Consider the following 26,094-nt stretch of genomic DNA (forward strand, 5'->3'; position numbering starts at 1 on the left):
TCAGGGATTTAAATTCAATTCCAATAAAATACTCAAGTCAGTTTGGGATTGTTATGGTGGTTTAATTACAATAGTAGGAAGAAATTAAGAAGAAGGAGAAAATGGTAAGGGTAGGAGATTTTTTCTGGCCTGGAGTAAGTCAAAGGGAGTTCAGAGGCCTCAGCCAAGGGGCCTTCTTAGAAGATTAAATCTAGCTTGGCTTCCAGCCATGAGGCCTCCTCCAAGATGAGGGGTCTCCTAAGAGGATAGTGATCTTCAGGAGGTCAAGGAAAGGAGGAATCAGCCTTGCCACTCACCAAGGTAATTCAGGGAAGATGCCTCACCTAAACCATGCTACAAGCATGCCAAAATGCTACCCAGAGCTTCCAACACTGCAGAGAGCTCCCAAAGCCGGTGAGAGAGCTCACAGGAATTGATGCAAAATATATAGGGAAGCTTGTACTTCTTGGTACAACTTTTTTGCTGGCTGTGCTCTCCTCTCACCCCAGAGAAATAGACCCTCTCTACCTACCTTCCAACTTTTTTTCTGTAGGATCATTGCTTCACTGTCACTCCAATATTTGTTTTGAGGACTTATTTTATGGTTTATCTGAGAGGATTCTCAGAGCAGTTCCAGTTTTCTGTGCTTCTACTCTGCCATTTTGACTCTCTCGGGGATTCTTCCAAGAGTTGCCTGATAGAGTCTATTTTTACTTTAATTTGATTCTAAGAGATTCAGATAGGTTTCTTTTATGATTTCTTGAAATATAATGTATATCCTCTTGGTCATGGCTTTCAGGTAATCCACCAGTGATGGTGAACCTTTTAGACATGGAGTGACAGCCCCTTCCCCCTCAGATGGAGTGCTGTGCCTACTCCCCCCAGTGACCAAGTGTTGTGCCCTTGTCCCCCAACAAGTGCTGGATATACCCCACCCCCACCCTTACTCCACACAGGAGAGAAAGAAAGCACTCCCATTGGGTTGCTGGGTGGAGGGGTAAGTGAAATGAGGAATGTCCTCAGAGAGTGTAGAAAGGGGGAGGGATGTGGCCCAAGTGCTCTGTTCCCCTCCAGCTTTGCAGCCTATGAGCCACCCACCTTACCCCTGTGTGTTCCCATTGGACTGTTGGGCAGAGGGGCAGGTGATGTGAAAAAATGTCAACAGGCACAACAGAGAGGAGAAAGGAAGCAGCTCCACCTGAATCCCTCTGCCTTTCTAGTAACCAACTTGGGGGATAGGGGTAGGGTGGCTGCATGTCCACAGAGAGTGCTTTGGGTGCCATCTTTGGCACCAGTTCCATAGGTTCACCATCATTACTGTTAATTCTCTTTCCATGTCTTTCTTACATAGTTTTCAATTCTTTTTTCCAGTTTCCCTCTCGTGCTCTTATTTGATTTTTAAATAATTTTTAGCTTTTTACAAAAATGCTTTTTTTTTTCATCTAAGAATTCTAGTTGTACTTGTACCAAGCTAAGTTTCTCTTTTGATTTTTTTACTTGTAGATATTTTAGTCATTCTCCTCTGGATTTGTGTCTTGAGATTCCCTGACATCATAATAGTTCTTTACAATATCACTTTTTTTGTTTGCTTATTCTTTCAGACTATGTCCTGACTTTGGATTTTAAGTTAGAGACATGCTCCAGACATTCACTTCTAGAGTTCTGATTTCTTATCCTCTTAGGTCTTTCTGCTGCTTTCTTGGATATTATTTAGTGCCATTAGAGCCATCTCAAAGATAAATTAGACTAGGGACATACAATCTTTCAGTGTTTCCAGAATGGTCTTACCCAGGACAAACACTGATCACTAATGGGTTTGGATCTGTTGACTTAGAAAAACAAAGAACTATTAGATAATCAGAAAAGTCACTTTTTATTCAAGGAAAAGGGGTTCAGTGTGACAGTAGGACTCTACACATAGCTGCATGCCACATGCCTACACAGAGTCTGAGGATTGAACTCTGGTTGCCCTGGATACTGACCCCTGGGATAGCCAACCTACCTATATTGGACAATTCCAAGGAGCCATTAAAGTGGGAAAGCTTAAATACCTTTCTAGTTAAAACCTGGGGGCTAAGGATGTGAGTACCTATTTACTTCAGAATTTGCTCCTTACTTAATACAAAGTTTAAGTCTCATAGTCTCCCTGGAATATCATCTCTAGACACAGGTCCCCTCCTTGATTTCCTGGAATTATGATCTGAAACTGGGTAGTGAACAGAACTGCCAGTGGGAATTTGTTTCTGTACCTTGTACCAGGTTGGGATCTTCCTGTGAAGAGTCTGGTACCTCTTTTTACCCTAAAACCTACCCTCACTCTTCTTTCATTTCTTGTATACTATGTTCTCCTGATTATATCTGAATCCACAGAACTCTATGCCCATCTTCCTACATTGACCTGGGTGGGAAATATGACTCATGATTTTTTTCTTGGACTTCCTGATCAGGACTTAATCTTGTGATTCTTCTTTTGGTTGTTTGCTTGTTTTTGTTTTAGTTGTTTTTAGATTTTGTGGCATTGTATTGAGAGTCTTGGCTGTACTCCTTTCTGGTATTCCACTATCTTGGTTTGACCAGTGTCAATGTGGAATCTAGAGGTCCCCAAACTTGTAGCTTAGAGGGATTTGGTGATGCCCAGTTTATTTAGTTTGGAGGCAGAAACCTCCAAGACCTTGTTACATGAGAGTTCCTCCCTGAGGGAAAGTCCTACTTCACTGATCTCAGGCTAACAATTAATTTTGACAACACAACAATTACCCCAAACACCCAAAGTCTTTAAGTCCTTCAAATCTGGTGGGTCTTAATATGATGCCTTTGGCCTCCTCTCTCCCACAGACTTCCTTCCTCCTGCAGACTCCTCCTTTTTATACCAGACCACTTCATTGCTGCAAGAGAAAACAAGAGAAATCCATAAATGTATTCTTTAACAGGACTTGATCAACTCCCTATATACTTAATCATTACAAAGATTGTCTACACTGCTAACCTTAAAATCTGTCATCCTATATTATTAATTCTATTGATGTCTTTTCTTTATCAATGATAAAATTATGTACTCTACATGTTTAATCAGAAAGATTGTCTTACTCCACCAAAATAATCATATAAAAAAGCAACCCTACAAACTATAGAAATATAAAAACAAAAATAAAATCCACATCACAGGTTATTTAGGGCTTGTAAATCTAGAAGTGGCCCTACCTCTTGTTTGTGGCCAAAAATTAAAATATCATCCAGCATTAAGTAAAATTCTAATTGAATATTTTATTACAAAAATCCCAAAATCATATTTTAAAAACTCCATGACAATTTCAGCTTCAAAACAATTTAAAAAGTCAAATTGAAGCTTCAATATTGAAATGAACTCAAAAAATTCTCAAGATTAAAAATGCTTCTAATTTTCCTTAATTTAAAAACTTCTCATACACACCCCTTTGGGGAGGTTGAAATGCTAGAGATTTTGAAACTGTTTTCATTCACCTTTAACTACAATTATCTTCTCCTACTATTCATCCTTAAATGGCAATTCTCTGACCATGCTCAGGGTTCAAATTACCTACCCTCTGTTATTAACGATTACTTCTAAGCTCCATCATTTCTTTCCTAACTTCTGACAATACTGTGAGACCAAACACATTCTGCAATTCTAGGCCTATACTGAAACTAGCACACTGGAATCTCTGCTGCAAATTCTCAAATTAACAGATGTTATTTTCAAACCTCTTAACAAGGTAAAATGCCCCTATTTTAAACTTTTCCTACTTCAACTAAATTTGGGGAATAGCTCTGTTCTTTCTACGTTCTCCACTTAAAGGGACTTTGCTCAGGGGTAATAAAATGGCCAATTTTAGTTCCTGCTCAGAAAACTAACTCAAAGTCTATTGTTAACCTGAGACTGGTGAAGTAGGACTTTCCCTCAGGGAGGAACTCTCATGTGACGAGATTAAACCTGGGGTTTCTGACTCCAAACTAACTAAACTGGTGTCAATGTGGAATCTAGAAGTGCCCAAACTTGTAGCTTAGAGGGATTTGGTTATCCCCATTTTATTTAGTTTGGAGGTAGAAACCCCAGGTTTTCACCTTGTCACATGAGAGTTCCTCCCTGAGGGAAAGTCCTACTTCACTAGTCTCAGGCTAACAATAGACCTCCTGGTATTTTGGGTTGAAATAGCTAATTCCATCAGATGTTAAGTATCTCTTTTGTCCCAATGGTTTCTCCCCCTAGACTAAAGTCCTTTACCAAAATGGCCCAGCCCTTTTGTGTCCATTGTAAAGCATCAGCCCCTCACAGTTATTCCTGTCTGGAACTCCCCATTTTCCTTTCTTACCATTGTAATCCACTGTCCCTCTCATCCTGTAAACCTCAAATTTCCTTAGACTTATAAATGTTGGAAATTTCACCATTGGGATATTTCATACTTGGAAAATTTCTTACTGATAGTCTATTGGAATGGGAACCCCATTGGCATGGGAGGTTCTTTCTCTTCCCTTCTTAAGATTACTTTAGGACAGAAACCCTCGAGTCTATTTTTTACATTTCCCCGTGTGATCATTTTGGAAAAATTAATTTTTCCCCAAAAGGATCATAAAAACATAATAAACTTAAAAGATTGCAATAGTGTGAGGATAAGAGAAAAAAGAATAAAACCAATAATTGCTGAACACATTGACAAAAAGCCAGTTAGGGGGGAAGTCCCCTTTGGCATAAAAGTATACATACAAATAAATGTTCAATCAACCACACCCAAAGTTCAATTTTGTGCAACTTGTGGTCTGGAGGCTTCTTCATGGTGGCTTCTCCAACAGTTCAGTTCTGGATTCAGAGAGGTAGCATCTTCTTTACCTAAAATTCTTCTCAAAAGGAATTTAAACTTTGCAATTTAAATAATGATTTTTTTTTACAATCCTCAACCCCCAGGTTTCACCTAGAAAGGTATTTAAGCTCCCAACTTTAATGGCTCCTCAGTCATCATCTAGCATAGTGACACTCCCAGGGATAACATCCCCACAGTCCAGGGTTTATACCCTGAAAAAGTTGTGGTGCCAGACTCTGAGTAAAGAATTAAATACTGGATTTATCCCTCTCCTAATTAAAGACTTGGTTTTTCTGACTATTTAATAGTTCTGTGTTATTTATAGTTTAACCCTGGGGATCATCAAATCCCTCCAAGCTACAAGTCTGGGGACCTCTAGCTTTCATGTTGACATCCTCAAAATGGGCCTAGAAAGAGGATGATGCTGATTGAAAGGGGGAAACTGGTTAACATGAAAGAGAAAGAGAAAGAATAAGGATAAAGAAGTGTGCATAGAATAAAAAGTGTCAGAGAATCAAGGATAGTCAAGGAATGGAATTTTGGAGAGAGGGCTGGATGAGAAGCTAACAGAACTTTGGAACACAGGGAGAGTTGGGAGGGGGAGATCTGAGAGAGTGAGGTTGAGGAAGGAGCTCTTGGACTTTCTTGGTCTCCTCTGAGCCTATCCTTGCTCCTGTGAAAAAGCCTGTTCAGTGATTTTATCTTCTGTCTGGCTGAAAGACATTTCTAGCAGTGCCTGATCTATATAACAACAGTTTGATCTGCCTAAAGAAGAAACTCAACCTTGATTGGAGTGAAGAGCCTGAGAGACTGCCTCCATAGGCTTGACCAGTATCTGGAGTGATCCAGCCTTTAGGGTCTCCTTCCTTGATCCAGCACCTTACTCTATTCTTAAACCAAGACTGTTTGGGAGTGGCTAGAGAGTTAAGCCCCTTGAAGCAGGAAGGGTTGGGATTTTTAGTTTGTGAGGAAGTAAGAGGAGGTTCAACTTTGTTGAACATTGAAGCAGATCCATGAGGAACCAGTAGGTTTTGGGAACAGTTAGATATCTAGCATTTAGGGAATTTCCTAGACCTCCTACCTGCCCTATATTTTATTTTACTAAATAAACATCTTAATATTTGAAATCAGTCAGATAATGTTTTTAAGAGACATGGGCCTGGGAGCAGTCATCTTGGTCCCAGTGATTGAGAGGAATCTCTATAATCAGATTTGAGGTTCACCTACCTCAGCCACTGGCCAAAATACCATCTTACATTATCATGAACCAAATGTCACTGGAAAAGCCAGACTTTTGTACACCTCTTGAGGTTGCGTCTTTTTAAGAAGAAAGACTTGGCAAGGGAATTGTGGGATATTGTTCTCTTGGGTCAACAAGACTTCACATGGTACAAAAACATACCTTTTCCCAACTGATATTTCCATGTGAAAGCAACCATGTTAATCTTATACAACTTTGCTCTTATCCCAGACAGAATTGAAACAAGGAAACATTGAATCTAGGGCATGCAGAATTTCTAAGTAGCCCTTGGTAAAGTTTTCTTCACATTTCCAAACTGTGTATTTATGTACCTTAATACAAGCAGTGCATACAGGTACACCTAGGAGGAAAGTTCCCTGTATTTCCTGACTGCTGTACATTTTGTAAATTCCACCTGAATACTTCCTTTTCTTTTCTTGATTTAAGTGACAAAGTATTTTTTTTTTCCAAAACCTGTCCCTGATTTAAAAAAAAAAAAGTATTCTTTTATATAGACTTAGGACTTGCCATAGGGAGAAGAGACCATGCACCTTTTGTTTCCCATCAGTATCATAAACTGAGTTGTCATTCAACACTGGGTCAGCCAGAAATTTTAATTAGGTGTTTTATAGGCTCTGGCTAGTCTGGTACAGACTGATAGCTCAGATAGGCAGTGAGAGGAGGCAGAGAAATGCTGAAAATATTTAGGCTCTTTTTTCCATAGCCCTTCCACTATTTGAATATAAGAAATTTCCAGACAGTATCCTGAGGATGCCCATTGTTGCTATAGAAACATCCTAGCCATACGGAATTCTCAGACTGCTGTTTAGGTTTCCCTAGCCACCTTGTAAGCAACCTGCAGGGATGGGAAATGGTGAGAGGGTTGAATGAGAAAGCTAGTCAGATAGAGTCTGAGCATCTCTAAATGAGGCAATATCTTCAAACGGCTTTGTGGTAATGCTTTGAAAGATCAACTTTATTTTCACTTCCTTAATTGTAACATTTCATATCACCTGTTTAAGCGTAGTTCCTCCCAAAGGAAGATGAATTAAGAATCACTATGAAGAGTTTCTTTTTCTTTCTTTTTTTTTTTGGTGGAAATGTATGCATGTTAAAATGGAAACGTTAGAATTCCTAACCATCTAAAAACAGTTCACATATAGTCAACTCAACAAGGATTATAATTGAGAATCATTTAGTGAAAGCACAGTGTGTCATGCTACCCATGGGACCCAAGAGCAGGAAATTTAACTTCTGGGCCTCAGTTTCTTCATCTATAAAATGAAGGGGTTGGACTTCAAGCTTTTAGATTTTTTCCCAGCTGTTCTCTCTGATTCTATGAATGCATTATACATAATAATGTGTATTATACGTAACAAGGAGTCAAAGTGATCCCAAATTGCCAGCTCCAGTACTTACTGCAGAATCCCACTCCAAAGTTGGGCAACAGAGGGAAATGAGAAAGAGCTGATGGCTCCTAAAATCACGAGGAAACTTATTATGAGTGGTCACAAGAGAGTCAAGATAAGGGGCATTTCTGCTAACAGAATGGGCAGGATATATATCCACCATTGATTAAAGGGTCATATGTTGGGCAACTGAATAATTATCTCCCCAAATTGGGTAAAAGGAAAATGTCAGAGGACAGAGGTCCAGAGGTCCCCTTCCCTATGTTGGCACTTATTCATCAAGCCACCTGGGTGAAGGACCTCTAGCTAGGACATTTTTGTGGTAAAGCAAGTGCATCATGACATAGCCTAATATCTGCTTATAGCCTAAAAAGACTGACACTGATATAAGAATCTTTTTAATTTAACTGAAGCAATATATATTGGCCACCCTGGAATGAAGAGTAGGGGTCAAAATTATTTTCTACAAATGATAGTGAAAATAATTTAATCTTTAATGATTTAGAGAGTATTTAAGGGTTTGTGATGCCTTTGAAACATTAGGAACATGATTATGTTCTAGCAAGGTTCTAGTTTGCTATGCTATTGTTGCTTTGGTTATGGGAGTTTTGTTTCTTTTAACATGAATATCATGTACTCCTGAATCCAAAAATGTGTTAGAAAGGGAATTCATTTAAATGAACAAGTTCTATTTAAACAAATTTTCTTGTTCCACCTGTTTGGCTATGGACCATATACAACTTAATGCATCTCTAACTGTGGCTTTATTCCTATTACTCATGCCATTGTTAGTAATCCTTCAAAAATAGCTCCTCTGTTAAGTCTCTTCCCCCACAAATTTCAGTAAAGTTCAGGTGAAATATAATAATGTGAAATTTTTCCAGCTGGAAAATTAACAGAAAAAGAAATCTCTCCCACAAAAGATGTGCTAAAATAGCAATTAAAAAGGGAAAAACTTATGAAGGGTCATCAGATGGTGGATTGTTCCTATGATCATCTAATTTCTAGTTTCTTCTAGAGCTTTTTTTTTTTGAAAATAGAAAGTTGAAACATTCATAAAATAAGTCAGAGGCATCCTTCATATTTTGAAAGATAGGTGGGAAGTATAATCAAGACCAATTATATGTTATGACTTGATGCTATTGAATCAAAATCTGACATGGTACTGGGATAAGTGATATATAGCAATTTAAATTTTATTTTCAGAAGATACATCATAGCTCTGTGACTGCAATTTGTGTGGATATGGGGAATATATTCTCAGTAGAGGTCTAGAGAGTACAGAACTGTGCTAAAAGTTCCCTGAAGCACTGTAATAAATCAATTGCTGCATGGGATGCAACCCTCCCCCCCATACCCCCCATTATTTAGAACCAATCTTTAATCTTTATTTGAGAAGCATCACCACAACTCAAAGTAGCTAAAAATACTATTGGGCCTACTGTGACTTAGTTTTGAGACTGAAGTAATCTGCTTGAGGCTACTATCCATAGCAGTTTTAATAAAAGAGTAAAAATAGGCTGAAGACTTCATTTAAATGTGAAGAGAGATAACATTTATATTTAATGATTTGCCATAAAGATTATTAAAATGTTGTCAGCATCTTAAAACTAGTTGCTTTATTAGATAGCTATTGGTGAAGAATCTGAGACAAAGATCACCAGTCTAAGTTCAGCAAACTACTATCAATCCAGTAAGTATTTATTAAACTTCAATGAAGAGCAAAGCACTATACTAGGCTTTGGGGATAAAGCAGAAGGAAAAATAGTCCTCTACAGATTCATACCTAATGGCTCTAGCCATGATTTCTCTTCTCCCTTTTTTGAATGCTTTCAACACTTACTGACTATGCCAGTAAACCCTTTCTACTTGAGGCCTTCAGCATAAATAATTTCCCATCGCCAGGCATCAGTTTCCTCATCTTTAAGGAAGTTGAACTAGATGGTCTCTAAAGTCTCCAAGAGGCATCTAAGTGGTACAGTGGATAGAGTACCAGACCTAGAGTCAGGATGACATATCTTTATGAGTCCAAATCTGGCTTTAGATCCTTACTAGCTGTGTGACTGGCCAAGTTCCTTAATCCTGTTTGCCTCAGTTTCCTCATCTTTAAAATGAGATAGAGAAGGAAATGGCAAGTGTCTTTGCCAACAAAACCCCAAATGGGATCATGAAGAGTTAGACATAACTGCAAACAAGTGAAGAACAACAATGGCAACAAGGCCTCAATGCTAAAATGATGCTACCTTGTGGCATCTCTTTGTACTGTACTGTTAATTCTTTATGTACTTCAATGATTATATTTGTCTCTTGATTCTCCAACTAAGCTGTGAGTTTTCTGATGGCATTGCTATGCTTCTTTGTATTCTCCCAGTCCCTAATGGTCATCAGTCAACAAATATTTTTTAAGTTTATTTTTTAATTAATTTAGAATAATTTTTCCATACTTACATGAGTCATATTCTTTCCTTCCCCTCCTCCCACCCCACTCCCATTGCCAATGAGCAGCAATTCCACTGGGTTTTCCATGTGTCATTGATGAAGACCTATTTTTATGCTGTTGATGTTTGCACTAGGGTGATCATTTAGAATCTACATCCCCAATCATATCCCCATTGACACATGTGACCAATCAGTTGTTTTTCTTCTGCATTTTTACTCCCACAGTTCTTTCTCTGGATGTGGATAACATTCTTTCTCATAAGTCCCTCAGGATTGTCCTGGATCATTACATTGCTGCTAGTAGAAAAGTCTATTATATTTGATTATGCCACAGTGTATCCATCTCTTCAACAGATATTTTTTAAAAAGAATTTACCTATGTGTTAGGCACTGTGTTAAGAGCTGGGGATTCAGAGCTTCAAATAGTACTTTATATTCATATAGAACTTTAAATTGTTTTATAAGATAAAGTATTACAAAATAGATTTATATGCCACCTTAACATTTTTGACATTTTACATACACTATCTCATTTGATCAAATAAAGCAAAAATATGGTCCCAGTCCTCAAGGAGGACACTTGAATAGGGGAAGACAACATTTTCCTATATTCTATAAAGGCTTTCCTTATTAATAAAATACTCTGCCTAAAAATAGGTATGATATATCTATCTTATCTCTCCCCATCTAATTAAGACATCCAATCACATCCTTTTTTTTTTTCTTTGAGAGACTGACACTAGTTCTGAAGTGAAATGATGTGGTTTCAAATCTCATTTTTGACTCTTACTACTTGTGTGACCTCAGGCAAGTTACTTAGTATTTCTGGGCCTCAGTTTCCTCATCTGTATATTATGAAGGAGTTTGACCATGGTATCTCTATTTCAACTATAGATCTTTGATTTTTGGATGACCAGTGTTCATAAAGTTGCCATACATAAAAATAGAATCATAAAGAACATTATTTCAGTGTTTTCAGTTTACTGTTATATCATTGTAGAGATCAGTAAGGTAAATGTATAGAAATTCATGCTGATACATTTACTGTTGCTTTTTTAAAAAAATACTACCCTTGATTCTAGGTTATTTGCTTATTTTTTGGCTGTTATCAAAGTGCAGTATAGAAAGTACAAATGTCTATCTTCCCAGGCTATATAATAAGGGTGGCTATCAGCAAATTTACCATATCATAGGCTGAAGGCTTTCCCCAAGATATTTTGTCCAGTTCACTAAAATCTTTTCCCTTTCCCTTTTAGTATTTTTCTGAACTTCAGCAGTTCAAATATGATTTATTTATCTGTTCAGCCTTCTTATTTACTCTAAATACATCTAAGTTTTGTGGTTGGTTGATTGATTGATTTCCATTGGCTACCTCTAGTTTTCTAATGCTTTCTCTAAAATTTGAAATATCAAAGTCATCCTTTGGAAAACTCCCATGTCTTACTCAATTGCATTTGCTCATAAAAAAATCTCTTGCCATTCCAACAAGCATTGAGTGGCAGAGAAAGGACCATTCTTTGATCTTTCTTTAAAAAAAAATACTTACAGAAAACATTGTCTAGCTGCTCATATTTAGGCAGAGTATGGAAATCAACACTAGTATTTGAATCAAAACTAGAAAGTTGATCTGAGCAGTTCTTTCTGAAGGGCAACAAGGAAGAAAACAATATGAATTTAAGTGCTTATATTGTAACCAAGCACTCCGCTAAGACATTGAAGGAGGACAAAAGTATAACAGCTTCTACCCTCAAAGACACTACTATTTCTAATAGGAGAGAGAAAAAATGAACAGAGATGGATGTATACAAAATGAGTACAAGGTAGTTTTGGGAGAGACTGTCCTGGTAGTCAGAAGATCAATAAAGCCTTTATGTGGCCCTTGAGCTGAGTTTCAAATGGAACCAGGGAGTCCAAGAAGTGGAGCTGAGGAGGAAGAGCATTCTAGGGATGAGGGAGTGAGGGAGTAAAGTGAGAGAGACCATTGGGGAGGTGAAAAGGGAGAATGCACAGCATGTATTCAAGGCATATGAGAGCAGAGTAGAAGAGCACAGGGGGAGGGGGGGAGGGAAAATAACCCAAGTATGGGAGAAACTAATCCCAGCGCAAAGTCATTAAGATGAGAGATGGATTATTCTGTTTGTGGCACAGAGAATAGGACTGTAAAGCTGACATATACCAAAGAGCTCAAGGAAGAGAGTTCAGAATAAAAGGAGTGGAAAGGTGGAACAGTTAGACATTTTTTATCTGGACCAGAATGTAAAGAAATTTCCATGTAAGTGCTTAGATTTGATTCCAGAGATGCTACTGTAATTTGTGAGGTGTGCATATATGTGGGAGTGGGGAAGAGTACAACTGATCAAAGCCCTGAGTTTTAGAAAAACCACTTGGCAATTGTATGGAGAAAAGAACAGGAAAGAAACTTGAGGCTGGGAGATCAAACAGCAGGCTACTGAAAAAGTTCAAATGAAAGGTGACAGAGGCCTGAATTAAGATGGTATTTTTGACATGAGGAAGCTGGGTAGATATTATCACATTATATAGGAGTATAAGGAAACAAAGGGAAATGACTTGTTCAGAGTCATACATCTGCTAGGTTAGACTTGCCCTGCTCTCCCTCATGCCAGCCTATTGTGGAACTAAAGGGTTTCCAGAGACAAGCAGACCAGTCATCAATGTTAAAAGAAACCCACCTGTATTAATTACAGTGTCACTCCCACAAGAAAGGCATAAGATCTAATTTGAGATGCCAAGGGTGACAGGGTAAGGGTAAAGGGGTCCACAGTAAAGGATAGAACAGTATCATAGTTTCAAACACAACAAAGAGAATAACATAATTGCAATCATAAGAGGCGACACAGACAAAGAAGGGGGTGTGCTGGACTGATAAGATGGGTTTCAGAGGAATTTAAAATAAATTCAATAGTATTTATTGACTACTGTATGGGGATATAGAGACAAATACCAAGAATCATCACATTCTACTGTGAACTTTAGATTACTCCACCCTACTTAGTCTAACAAAAAACAGGAATGTCTACACCCATACTTAAGGATTAAGTATTTAGGAGGATGGCCTATGACAAACATGTGCTAGCAAATGACAAATCAGAAACAACTGACAGACCCCTGAGCTGTCATAAGTCAAGTTTAAGCTACCATTGGTACACATGAGATGCAGGAGAGTGATGTAAAACTTTGCATTACTTTTTCTCTCTAGCCTCTTTGGTAGCAGAGAGGTGGCTAGTGGCAGCATGCTGAGCGTTTCCGACATCTTGGTGTGGTGGCTGCTATTGTCTGGGTTTAGCGATGAGTATTCCTTGATGCCATACTGGAGGAAGCTGAGTAGCCTAGTTTGGGTGAGGCATCTTTACTGAGCTCTCTCAGAGTGTAGGCTGATTCTTTCTCTTTTACCTTCCAAACACTATCCTTTTAGAAAGCCCCTAATCTTCTTCAGAGACCTCCTGGCAGAGGTCTTTGAACTCCCCCTGGCACAAGCCAGGTGGGAGAAATCCTATACTTTCCCCCTCTCTCTTCTCCTTAATTCCTTCCCTCTATATTAATTAAACCACCATAAATCTCCAAACTGACTGGGGTATTTTATTTGGGATATTCTCTGACAACCAAAATTAATTTAGATTTGGTCACAACCCTAAAATTATCCTTACACTACAATGGGCTATAGGAGGAAGGAAATGATAATGTGGGCATACCTACTAAATTTATAAAAAAAATACATATGTGGCATAGTGAAGTGTGCTGAATCTAGAATCAGAAGATTTTGATTTCTGAATTCAAATCTTGGCCTGTACTTCCAATCTGAGCAATCATGGGTAATTTAGTTAATCTCCCTAGGCTTCAGTTTTCTTATCTATGAAATTAGTCTATCTTTACTGAGGTGACTTGTGAAGTCTCTTCCCACATTAGATCTATGAGAAGAGGACAGGGACTGAGATCGTGATTTCATTGGTTTGGAGAGCTATCTCTGTCACTTCAGATTGTGACATTTAAAATAGTTGTTGCCATAAATTGTGGCAGTTAAAAGAGTGTTTGGCTTAAATTGAGACCACGAAAACATGGTTTCAAATCAAAAATATAGGCCAGCATGAGCCAGCCTAGGCTGAAAACCCTAAGAGAGAGAGATCAGTCAGTCTTTTATTCACTCACCACAAGATTTGTCCAAGCAAGATTCTAGTGTTCAGAGAGACACCAGCTGCCTCCTCCAATTCAGCTTTTCCCAGCTGAATCTCTTGAGACCTCCTTTTTGACCTACTTTTAAAGGGAATTTTCTATGTCACCTCCCCTAAGTTCTCACATCTACCAATCACAGTAGAAGTTTTTCCAAAGGACAGACCATTCTTAATTCACAACTGAGTAGACTTAAACTTTTAAGTTCACACCTGAAAAAACCTCTGAGTAAGTTCTCACCTCTTTGCCCTTTGCAAGTTCACAAGTTGCCTGACCTTATAGGTACTTAGCACCCTTTTGTATTAGATCTAAAAACAGGCACAGCTTAAGAACTTTTGCCTTATTATAAGTATGGGTTAAGTATTTTTCATTGTTCAGCAAGGAGTTTACAATTTTATCTTCCCCTAAAGTATGCTTAAGTAGCAGTGGAGTAGAGGTCTCACATTCCTGATCTAAGTCCCTTCATTGTTTAAAATGGGGAATGGTCTTAACCAAGTGTTCTGAAGTAGGGTCTGAGAATTTTTAAGATTCACAAATTCTATAATTGAAGTGTGGTTATTTGCCCAAAGTCACATAGGCAGCATATGTCAGAAGCATGACTTCTTCCTGGCTCCAAGCTGCAGCTCTCTATATACACATGTATATAGAGATGTTTATTCATTTACTCACTAGGCTGTTATACTTCCACTGATAAATACAAAACAACTGCTGATAGTGGTGGGGGGAAGGTGAAAACACTAACAACTAAAGACCTTTTGAAGGAAGAGTCACTTATGGTGCACCTTAAAAGGAGCTAAGGATTCCAAGCATGGAATTCAGGAGGAAAGAACATTCTGGGAAAGGGAGATGGCCTCTTCAAAGGCAGGAAGGCAAAGGGATGGAACCCCATAGGCAAGAAATTGCAAGCAGGCTAGTTTGGTTTGAACTCCAAGTATGTCACAGAGAACAATGTAAAATTAGCCTAGAAAGACAGCCTGAGGTTAAGATTGTGAAGGTCTTTAAATGCCACTAGTTTATTTCAGAGGCAGTGGAAGCTACTGAAGTTTCTTGAACAAAGGAGTGATATAGTCATACCAGGGCTATCAGACTATTAGTTTAGTAGCTGTTTCAGAAGATGGATTTGAGAGAAGAGATTCTGGAAGTGGAGAGAACCAATTAGGAAACTCCTGTAATAATCTAGCTGAGAGCTAATAGGGACTTAAAGAAAAGTAGTGGTTTTATGAGTGGATAGAAGGGGATATTATGCAAGAGATATTGGGAAGTAAACTTTTTTTTTAGTAGCCCAAGATTACTTTATTTTTATTTTTTTAATTAATTTATTTCATCAATTTAGAACATTATTCCTTGGTTACAATAATGACATTATTTCCCTCCCTCCCATCCACCCAGCCTTCCTGCAGCTGATGCACAATTTCATTGGGTATTACTTGTGTCCTTGATCAGAACCTATTTCCATGTTGTTGGTTGTTTGCATTAGGATGTTCATTTAGAGTCTACATCCCCAACCATATCCCCTCAACCCATGTATTCAATAAGTTGTTTTTCTTCTGCGTTTCTACTCCCACAGTGTTTCCTCTAAATGTGGATAGTGGTTTTTCTCGGAGGTTCCTCGAAATTGTTCATGATCACTGCACTGCCACTAATGTTGAAGTCCATTACATTCAATTGTACCACAGTGTGTCAGTCTCTGTGTACAATGTTCTCCTGGTTCTGCTCCTCTGGCTCTGCATCACTTCCTGGAGGTTGTTCCAGTTCCCATGGAATTCCTCCACTTTATTATTCCTTTGAGCACAATCGTATTCCATCACCAACAGATACCACAATGTGTTCAGCCATTCCCCAATTGAAGGGCATCCCCTCATTTTCCAACTTTTTGCCACCACAAAGAGCACAGCTATGAATATTTTTTTTGGGAAGTAAACATTTAAATGACTTGGTAAATAACTGGATCAATATGGGGCAGAGGGAAAATGAATGAGAATAATTCTCAGGTTGCAAATATTGGTAAATGGAAGGATGGTAGTTCCCTCAACTGAAAAAGGGAAGTTAAGAATAGGGTTAGGGAAGGAATAAAGATAAACATGAACCTACTGAGACTGTGATGCCAATGGGACATTTGGGTGTGGATGATCAGAACTCAGGTGGTGATATAGAGTTAAGGCCTGATCTGTAGAAGAAAGGAGGAATCAATCTTTGATCCTGCTAGAGTCTCTTTTATCTGTCACTCAACTTATATGACACTGTGAAAGATCACTTAGGTCTCATCTCATACAACCAGCCAGTTCAGTGACACAAAGAAGACACCCAGGTTTTATCCTAAGGGGTGGGGTTGCTAACAGGTGTGTCTGATTGTCTTTTTGCCTCTGACATCACAGGCAAGAGAGCTGGCAGGGATTGGCTAGGAGGCTGGAAGTTTCCAGGAAGGAAGATCCCAGAAAAAGGAAAAGACATGGTCTAAAGTAGAGACAGCTTTTCACAGGTGGTATTTGAACCCAGGTTTCCTGACTCCCAAGTTTAGTACTCTTTCTGATACACCACAGTCTTAATTAATTCCCCAAAGTTTTATTATACCCATACTATGTGCAAGATCCCAGGACTATGACCCCAAAGATAAAAAGTATGGAGAAGTGAATGCAAGGTTATTCAAGGACTAAGAGAGGATTTAATAGCTAAAGGAATCATGAAAGTTTCCTATAAGAGGTGGTGCCTGAGCAAAGGTGAAGCTACAGTGTACTTCTGACCTAGAGGGTCCAGAGAGAGTTTAGACAAAGAAAGGTATGGAGATAAAGGATGGGAAGACTAAGGATGGCAATAGAAAGTAGTCCATCTGGCTGGAACATGGAAGATCTGAAGAGAATAGGGAGAAGTAGGTTTGAAAAAGAGTAGAATGGAGCCAGATTGTGAAGGGCTTTCTTTACATGCTTTCTTAACTTGATTTTATTCCAAAGGCAATAAGGGCCACCTGAAAATTATTAAGAATGGAATTCATATGATCAGACCAACATTTTAGGAAGATTATATTGGCAACTATAGGGAGAATGTCTGGAGAAGGGAGAGTGTAGAAGCAAAACAAAACAATTAGGGGATAATTAAAATAGTCCAAGTGAGAGGTGATGAGAGCTTGACTATGGAGAGAGTTCTTGAACCAAGGGAGGGATATGGTCATAACAGTGCTATCAGAATATCAATTTGGTTGCAGTAGGATTTGAGAGGTGGAGAGAGACTAATTAAGAGGCTATCAAAATAGACCAGGAGTGAAGAGGTGATGGCATGATAAAGTAAACTCTATAAGATATGAAAAATGATTGTAGATGCTACCTAGGTGGTTCATTGGATAGAGACAGACAGTCCTGGGGTGAGATCTGGCCTCAGACACTTCCCAACTGTGTGACCTTGGGCAAGTCACTTAAACCCCATTACTTGGCCCTTGCCCTCTTCATCCTTAAAACCAATAGAAAATATTGATTTTTTTGATAGAAAGGTAAGTTTTAAAAAGAAAATCCAAAAAATCCTCTGGGGGCAGCTAGGTGGCTCAAAGAGAGTCAGACCTGGTTTCAGGAGGTCCTGGGTTCAAATATGACCTCAGACACCTCCCAGCTATGTCACCCTGGGCAAGTCACTTAACCCCCAAATGCTTAGCCCTTATTGCTTCACTGCGTTGGAATCAATACTTATAGCAATTCTAGAACAGAAGGTAAGGGGTTAAAAAAATAAGAAGACATTGGAAGTCTAGGATGGTAGATGGGGTGCCAGGTTTGGAAAGAGGAAGGTCTTAGGTTTGAATGCTACCCATGGTATTTCTCAGTGGGGCCTCATAGAGAACTCCCTAAGAATGACCTCGGAGGTCACAGATCCTCTCCTCTCTCCCCCCACCCCAAAACAGTCACATTCTTGTTCACTGTGGGACACACAGGGGCCCTCCGGCCTGTACATTGTACAGATGGGGACACTGAGGCCCAAGTGGGAAAAGGGACCTAAGGCCACTTAGGTGGGGAGAAAGGGAAAGGGTGGAGCTCGAACCCGTAGCTCTACTGTCTATATCGGCCGTCTTCTCACTGCTCAGCTCAGCCCTTCGTGACCTACTGAACCCGATCACCTCTGACATACAGGACCCAGTGCCTGTGACCGACCCGTTCCCACCTTGGTTACGTCAGTACCACGCATGCACGCTCCCCCCTCTACGTGAACGCGCCGCCCCGGGAATGAAGTCGTGAGCTCGAGAAAGAGGCGGGACTTCCTGTCCGCGAAGTTTTTAACCGGTTCGCGCGGGAGCCGGAAGTAGCGCTCTGAAGCAGGGTCCGGGACAGCGGATACTGTCTCCGGTCCCCTAGCCCTCGCCCCCCGGCAACGGAAAGGTGAGGTCCGGGCAATGGTCCCGGCAGGGGGGTGCCTGCCTGCTGGCTTGCCCATCCTGTGAGTTCCCCTCTCCCCTGACCGAGCCGCCAAGGTTCCGGGGCTTTGGAGGTCCTGGCGGCGGTGGGGGGGTGGGGTGCGGTGCAGTCTCATTCCTGTCCCGTGCAGCTGCGTTCTCGTCCTTTTCCCTCCCCGACTCCCTGGGCTACTCTTATATGTGTGGGGAGGGGAGGGCACTGACAGGTGCTTCTCGTAGGTGTCGGTCCCGCCAGCCCAGCGGCGGGTTTTCTGCGAAGATGTTCTGCAGAAGCCTTGAATGCCGAAACTACCAGGGTCCGGAGTGCCACTTGGAGCTATTGTTGTTCAGTAGTTTCGCTTGTTCCCGATTCTGAATAACCCCATTTAGGGTTTTCTTGGCAAAGAAACTATAGAGTGTTTTGCCATGTCCTTCTCTAGCTCATTTGACAAATGAGGAAACTGAGGCCAACAGGGTTAAGTGATTTGTCCAGGGCATCAGCACAGGTCTTGAGCACTGACTTGTGCAGCACTGACTTGTGCAGGGCCTCGTACTAACTGCTGGGGATAACAATAATAGTTAACATTAAGCTTCTACTATATGCCAGGCACTGTACTAAACACTGGAGTTGCAGACCACTGCACAAGACAGTCTCTGATCACAAGGAGCTATTGAGTAAAAATAGCTCTATTCAGACAACAATGAACTGGATAAGCTGGAGATCCTCCCAGAGGGAAGGCACCAGCATTGAGGGGGTTCAGGAAAGGCCTCATGTAAAAGGTGGGAGTTTGAAAGAAGCTGGGGAAGATGAGGAGAATGAGCATTCCAGGCACAGGTCTCTCTCACTGTACAGAAGAGGTCACTTAAGCCCATGGAAGTTAAGTGACTTGCCAGAAAAGTAGGTTCATAGATCCTAGAGGTGGAACCAACTAGTCCAACCCTCTCATTTTACAAATGAGGGGAGTTGGACCCAGAGAGGTTAATGAATTAGTGTCTTTTGTCACACAAAAAAGTGTTCAAGGCTGCTTTTGAACTCAAATTTTCCTGACTTTAGTTTCAGAATAGTTCTCTGTGCTACCTAGCTTCTCAAGTAACTCAACCTCTCTGGGCCTTAGTTTCCTCATTTTAAAATAAGAAGGTTATATGATCCCTAAGAGTCAATCCAGCTCTAGGTCTAAGATCTGTGATTTCATCTATGGAGAACTCTCAAAGAGGACCCTTCTCTGCACAGGAGCACTCTTTTTTAGTTCTTTGTTGTTAGTAATGTGCACCACTGAAAATTGATCGATTTAGCCTAGTTGGGGCCATGGTGTACTACAGGCAAGCCTTGAATCTAGGATTCCTGTATCAGAGTGCTTCCTCTCCAGGAGGTAGGTACCATTTTGGATATTTCAGAGCTAGGTGTTTACACAGGTTTGGATACTTTTTTTCCCCTGTGGAAGATCCTTTAAGACAAGAATAACTTTTGTCTTCAGATTTCCTGGTGCTTACCACTGAGAGGGACAATGAAAGTGTCCTAATTTGAAATTGTTGAATTCCAGGTACCAGCCTTCCATAATTAATGCTCTTCAGAAATGGGGAGTGAAAAAGTCATTGGTTACACTGTGACCAAATGAAATCATTCCCACTTGGTAGAACTTATTACATGGCTTGTGCTGCTCAGCATGAGCTTCATATGGTTTCCCTTCCTGAGCTTTCATTGCCTGCCTCTGTGACTTAGTAGGAATGGTTGGACTCTAAGCTTCCCCAGCCCCAGTACTTCCTGCTCAAAAGCCCTTTCCAGCATCCCTTTCTTCCCCACTTTGGCAATGTTTTCTCTCTCTGGAAGTTATTTTGCATAACTTTGTGTTTGTTTTACATTCCTGATTTTAAGTGTTGTATTTGTATATCATCCAGTGGTATGCTGGTACATGTTTTAACAAATGCTCTCCACCCCCAATGTACCATAACAACCTTTAAAAGTTTAATCTTCTTTATTAACATTTTTAACAAGTTAACATTTATTAACATTTATTATTAACATTAACAACTATCATTTTCTTTAGTTGAAACAATTAATGAATAAATCAAGCCCTGATTTATTTTGCCAATTTAGTTTGCTATTTAGTTTGCCAATTCCCTAGGTACAAATATTCACACTGAGAGTTTAACCATGGCTAACTCTAGCTCACCTCTAGTGTCATTCCTCCATTGGAATGTCTTAGCTGTTTAAGGGAAGGACTTGTTTCATTTTTACTCTGTTTCCTTGATGTTCACAATTCTTTGCAAATAGCAGATGTTCAGAAAGTCTTGATTGAATTAAAGAACCCAGAGTTGCTTCCAAACAAGAGGTATCAGACTAAGACTTTAGTAGAAGTGAAGATGTTCACTTTAGTAGTGGCTAATATGTATCAGATACTGTGTAAAGTGCCACCGTCCCAAGATGAAAAGGAAGAAATGTTTGGAGATGGAAGAGACCTTAGAAACAATCTAGTTCAAAACCCATATTTTGTAGATGAAGGAACAAGTACAGGGAACAGACATTAACAAAATCACACAGGTAGCAGAACCTTTACATTTGGTCACTGCTGGTGGGCTTTACCTAACAAAGTGCACTAGAAGCCTGTGTTTCATTCACAGAAAGAGTCAGGGTGACTAGGCTTTAGAAGTGATTCCTACTTGATTATAGTTTCACTTTAACTCTCATTTATGAAAGGACTCCAATGTGCAAAGTTAAAATGTAAAAATATTTCTTGCCTTCAAGACGCTTATACTGTATTGAACTTGACTTCTGAAGTTCATTCTTAGTGTGTGAGCCTGTGAGTTCCAGGTCTAAGACATGTAAAGAAGAGGTATGTATGATACAAGGTGGAATAAAGTTCAGTAATAGACTGAGCTTTGGTACAAGGACTCCTGTGCCTTTTTTGGTCCTCCTATGACCTAGAAGAGGCATTGTAGCCTAGTAGGGAGAGCATTGAATGGGCAGTCAGATGATGGTGTGGGCTCTAAGCCCTAAGATGTTTTCCCCATGCTAACTCTGAACCTCACCAAGTCAGAACATTTAGACCTTCAGGGTCATCTTTCATAACACAAAGATCATAATTCCTCTTGTTACCTCAGGAGGCTTTAAAAAAGACTTGTATGAGATAATACATGGGATAGCCCTCTGCAAATTGTGAAACTCAAGCAAATGTTATGCAGTATGATAATGATGATGGCTTCTTGGTTCTCCACTGTATTCCAGATAGTTGAAATTTTGGAATAAGTGAGCTCTGATTGTTTTTATGCTTTCATGGAGGGGAATAGTCATTTGGTTCACATCAATGACTTCATTTTAACATTTTTTTTGACATTTCACATTTTATAGGTGCAGTCATGCAAGAAAGCATCAAATTTGCCTCGGCGGGGGACGATGTTAAAATATGGGACTCATCGTCTATGACTATGGTGGAACAATTCAATCCCCATTCATCATCACTTGGAATCAGCTCTTTGTGTTGGAGTAGCAATAGTATCCTTTTCTTCATAATAGCATTGTATTATATTGAGTTTTTTTTGCAGAAATATAATAATTCAAAATGTGGATTCAAGTACTCATTTAAACAACTCTCTTTCATCTACTCTGAGGGAATAGAGAGGGTTGAGGATACCTGAGTTCAGCTTAATGTATTTAGAATGGTTTTGCCTAGAGAAGAGAGTTAAAGACAGGGATTCTTAACCTTTTTCATGTGTCATGGTTCCCTTCAGTAGGCAAGTAAAGCCTTCTTTAGATTAATACTTTTTGCCTATATTCACAATTAGAGGACCTGTTTTATTTCAATTAAAGGTTAGTGAAAATAAAGATTTAATTTCTTTCCCATTATAGGCTCCTTGGGAGTCTGAACTCCTGACTCAGAGGGAGAATATGATAGTTTTCTATATATTTGAAGGCTCTTCATGTGGAAGATGGTATAGTCTCACTCTGCTTGGCATTAGAGGGCATAGGTAGGACTAATGGATATAAATTTTAGCAAGGAAGGTTTTGGCTCAAGTTAAAGAAGAACTTTTTAATAGAATTATCCCCCTTAAAAAAAAAAACTTGAAAAAGATGTTGGAAAGGAGAATTATGCTTTCAACAGGGAATAGGTCTAGATGATCTAAAGCCCCTTGAAACCAAGATTTTTCTTGTCTGAAAATTGGGAGCATTTTAAACAAAATAACAAAGGTATGTGATAAAGGTTTGACTCTGGAAGAGTTGTAAAGTTGCTTAATTGTTCTATCCTACTGCTCTGCTTAGAACTTTTCCTTTCTTATCTTGGCTGGAGATAAGTAACCTCATATCTTAAGATGATACAAAGCACCAGATTAAATTGATGTTAGGTTTTAAGTTTCATTTGACTTATATCCTTTGTCTTAGAAGAAATAATAAGGATCATGATCTGAGAGTGTTAGCAGTGGAAGGGACCTTTAAGATCATTGAGTTCTAATTCCTTCATTTTATTTTATTCTTTGAATTTTTATTGATAGTTTTCTCTCAAATCACCATTTCGGAATAGATTTTTCTCTCTCCAGAGAGCCATCTCTTTTAGTGATGGAAAAAGAAAAAAGGAAGGGGAAAAAAGCAAAATTAAACTAGCATATCACCCAAAGTTGGCAGTTTATATAATATACCTCTTTAGTTCTCCATCACTTCAAAGAAGAAAGAGAAAAGAATGTGTATATATGTATTTCCTTTCCCCCCTTGACTAAAGTTGGTCATTTTGATTACATAATATTCAATTTTTTTCTGTGTGTATGCATTCCATTTTTACTATTGCATTCATTTGTCTATATTGTTTTTCTGTTTCTGCTGACTGCATCAATCTATAGAAGTTTTTCCATGCGTCACTGAAATCTTCATATTGTTTCTTATGTTACAATAATTTCATTAGATCCACAAGTTTTGTTAGCCATTCTCCAATTTATGAAACATCATTTTACAGATAAGCAAAATGAGACCCAGAAAAGACTTAATCAAAGGTAATGGTAGTGCTGGGACTAGAAATTAGTTTGCTTCCTAAATCTAGTGTTCTTTCTGCCACACATCTATTCTGCCTGGGTAATGTAAAATGGAGCGAGAATCTTTTAAATAAAGAATTTAATTTCCTCCTATGCTTAATTATGGCAGCAAAGATTTTGCAAACAGTTTCCCATGGAGAAGCTAAAATTCACCAGTTAATTTTCCTAGGATTACATTCCATTACTATGAGTGTATTTATTAGAATGTTTAAGGTATTCAGGGGAACCAAGTTTTATAAAATCCTTTTTATAACTTTTAAACTTAATATCTTTGGTCATAAAGATAATGGAAATTCTCTTTAATTTCCTAGATTGTGAATTTTGCTCTTACTTAAATTTTCCCAGCCATTAGATACTATGTATCTTTTTGTCCATGGTCTATGTATTTGTTGTTCATTAAGAAGGCAGAAATAAGGATACATTGTCCTAAACTTTAACAAGTAATGTTATGACTTTTTGAAGATATTTGAAAGAAGTTGGATTTTAACTAGAATACTTGGGTTAAGAGAATCAAATTCATTTTATGAGCCTTTTTTAATCTATTATTTTATTTATAATTATTTTATTATAATCTTCCAGTGAAGATTAGTATTTTTCATGACTTTAGGAAATTCTAAGCATTAGTTGTTAATTTGGCAGATTAATTTTGCAATAAACTCAGGTGACTAAAAATAAAAAGCCTTACTATTATTGCATTTGGAATCAAAAGATCTTGTGAGTACAATAAATGCATTATTCTGTAAGGATACTCTAGACTGAAATTGCCAGGTATGTTAGGAATTATTTTCCTTGTTAATTAGAGCATATATTCAGAGCTGGAAGGGACTTGAGGCCATTGAATTCAACCTCTCCTTTTTGAGATGAAATGAGGATGGAGAGGGGCTAAATGACTTGGTAACACAAGTAAGCATTTAAGTAAGTGTTTAAGGCTGAGATTCCAACCTAAGGCTTCTTCACTCCAATTATAATGATTTTTATTGACTTCTGAAAGTGAAAAGGGAAAAATGTGTTTTACCTTTCATATACATGTATACATATATGGCATTTTTTCAGTTCTTTCAAAATCTCATTTTTTTTCCATGGGAAATATTGCGATAAACAAAAGAATAGAAAGGAAGAGAGGGGAAAAATGATGTTTCCAGTAATGTAATATTTAACCACAAATAAAACTACCATCCATTTAGGAGGAAAAAAATGTCTTATAGGCTTACTGTATAATTAAACCACAAAGCAATGAAAGCATTTAAATTATTTTATACAAATCATTATGTGAATGCAAAAGCAAATAATCTTCACAATACAGCCTGGATGTCTAAAATACAAAAAGATCTTTTCCCCCCATTTTGGTTTCATCTAGTTAGACATGGTTTGTGAATTTCCAAGAGAAAAAAAAGGAAGAAAAAAGAAAAATGTTTATAAGATTTTCATTTATTGCTTGTAAGCAAAATCAAATTCCCATTCCTAGTTACAGTTCAATCTTATAATTTTCTTTACTTGAGACTAAAGAAATGCTTAACTAAATTGTTTCTTGCATTATTCATTTCTTACCCATTTTTCTAAGAAATATTTAGTGACTTTCCCCCACATTAAAATTAAATTGCCTTAATATTATGTTTACTGTAATTAACATCTTTCCCATATTCTATACCAGAGTATTTAGTTTCAAATTCTTAGTATGGAGAACTAAGAAATGGTTTTTAGATTTATTTAATTTTTCTGATGGAGAAAAATAGGGCAGTCTAGTTTAGAATGCTTTCTTCTATTAAATGACTCCACAATCATTCAATAAACATTAAGTACCTAGTCTGTCTCAGACACAGCACTAATTGTTGGGATGTAATTAGAGGCAGAAGATAGTCCCTGCCCTTACAAGACAACTTGTAACAAATATATATAAACAAAGCAGCATAGACAGAATCAGTAGGGAATAATTAATAGAGGAAGACCCTAGAATTAAGCAAGGGAAGGCTCTAGAAAGTAGGATTTTAAATGGGACTTAAAGGAAGCCAAGGGAGGTCAATAGTTAGAGTGGAGGAAGAAGAAAGTATCGGGCATTGAGGATAGCCAAAGAAATGCTCAGAGTTAAGAGATAGAATATCTTGTTCATGGGACAGCCAGCATGCCAGTATCTGTCTTGAACAGAAATTCAGTGATGAGATGTATTGTTGATATTAGTTGCCATGGCTTTTGAACTTACTGTGGTATTTTAGGGGTAAAAGTTGAAATGCTGACTTGCCCTTTGGGGAAAAAAAAAGGAAATAGAGAAGTACATTTATAAACCCTTTCAAGTGCTAGTAAAACCAGAAATGATAAGGGTTTATTGAAACAACTTTAAAAAGTATTATATACTGGTTCTTAGTGTATTTCTCTTAACATTTTTCCAAATTTAATAAAATAACTCTTTCTCTTTCAAGGTTTTGTATCTGCCTTAAAACTACTTAGCTACAAATGAACTTGAGTAGATTTTCATGTATTGTTAAATGTTCCATAACTGTTCATTTAGATAATTTTTTGGTGACTGCCTCTGCCAGTGGTGATAAAATAGTTATTTCAAGTTGCAAGTGTAAACCAGTTCCACTTTTAGAGTTGGCTGAAGGGGTAAGTATTCCTGGTTTTTTCCCTTTTTTCTTTAACCCTGCTTCA

At 38.4% G+C, this 26,094-nt stretch overlaps 1 protein-coding gene across 8 annotated transcripts in view; it reads left to right on the forward strand.

Annotated features, from left to right (window-relative positions):
* Positions 1-16,390: 16,390 nt before the first annotated feature.
* NEDD1 (NEDD1 gamma-tubulin ring complex targeting factor) overlaps positions 16,391-26,094 on the forward strand; it is a 63,841-nt gene continuing 54,137 nt past the window's right edge. For 4 of the 8 annotated variants that reach the window (XM_007503247.3, XM_007503250.3, XM_001364563.5 and 1 more), the window contains exons 1-3: positions 16,391-18,421; positions 21,782-21,925; positions 25,955-26,049. In XM_007503247.3, the coding sequence (XP_007503309.1) occupies positions 21,790-21,925; positions 25,955-26,049 (231 nt within the window). In that variant the 5' untranslated portion in view covers positions 16,391-18,421; positions 21,782-21,789. Of the gene's footprint in view, positions 18,480-19,179; positions 19,334-21,393; positions 21,680-21,781; positions 21,926-25,954; positions 26,050-26,094 lie in introns of those variants that run through there. The other 4 variants (XM_007503249.3, XM_007503251.3, XM_056798676.1 and 1 more) reach the window with 4 other exon arrangements.

Source organism: Monodelphis domestica, chromosome 5 (assembly GCF_027887165.1).
Source record: "Monodelphis domestica isolate mMonDom1 chromosome 5, mMonDom1.pri, whole genome shotgun sequence".
NCBI lineage: Eukaryota > Metazoa > Chordata > Mammalia > Didelphimorphia > Didelphidae > Monodelphis > Monodelphis domestica.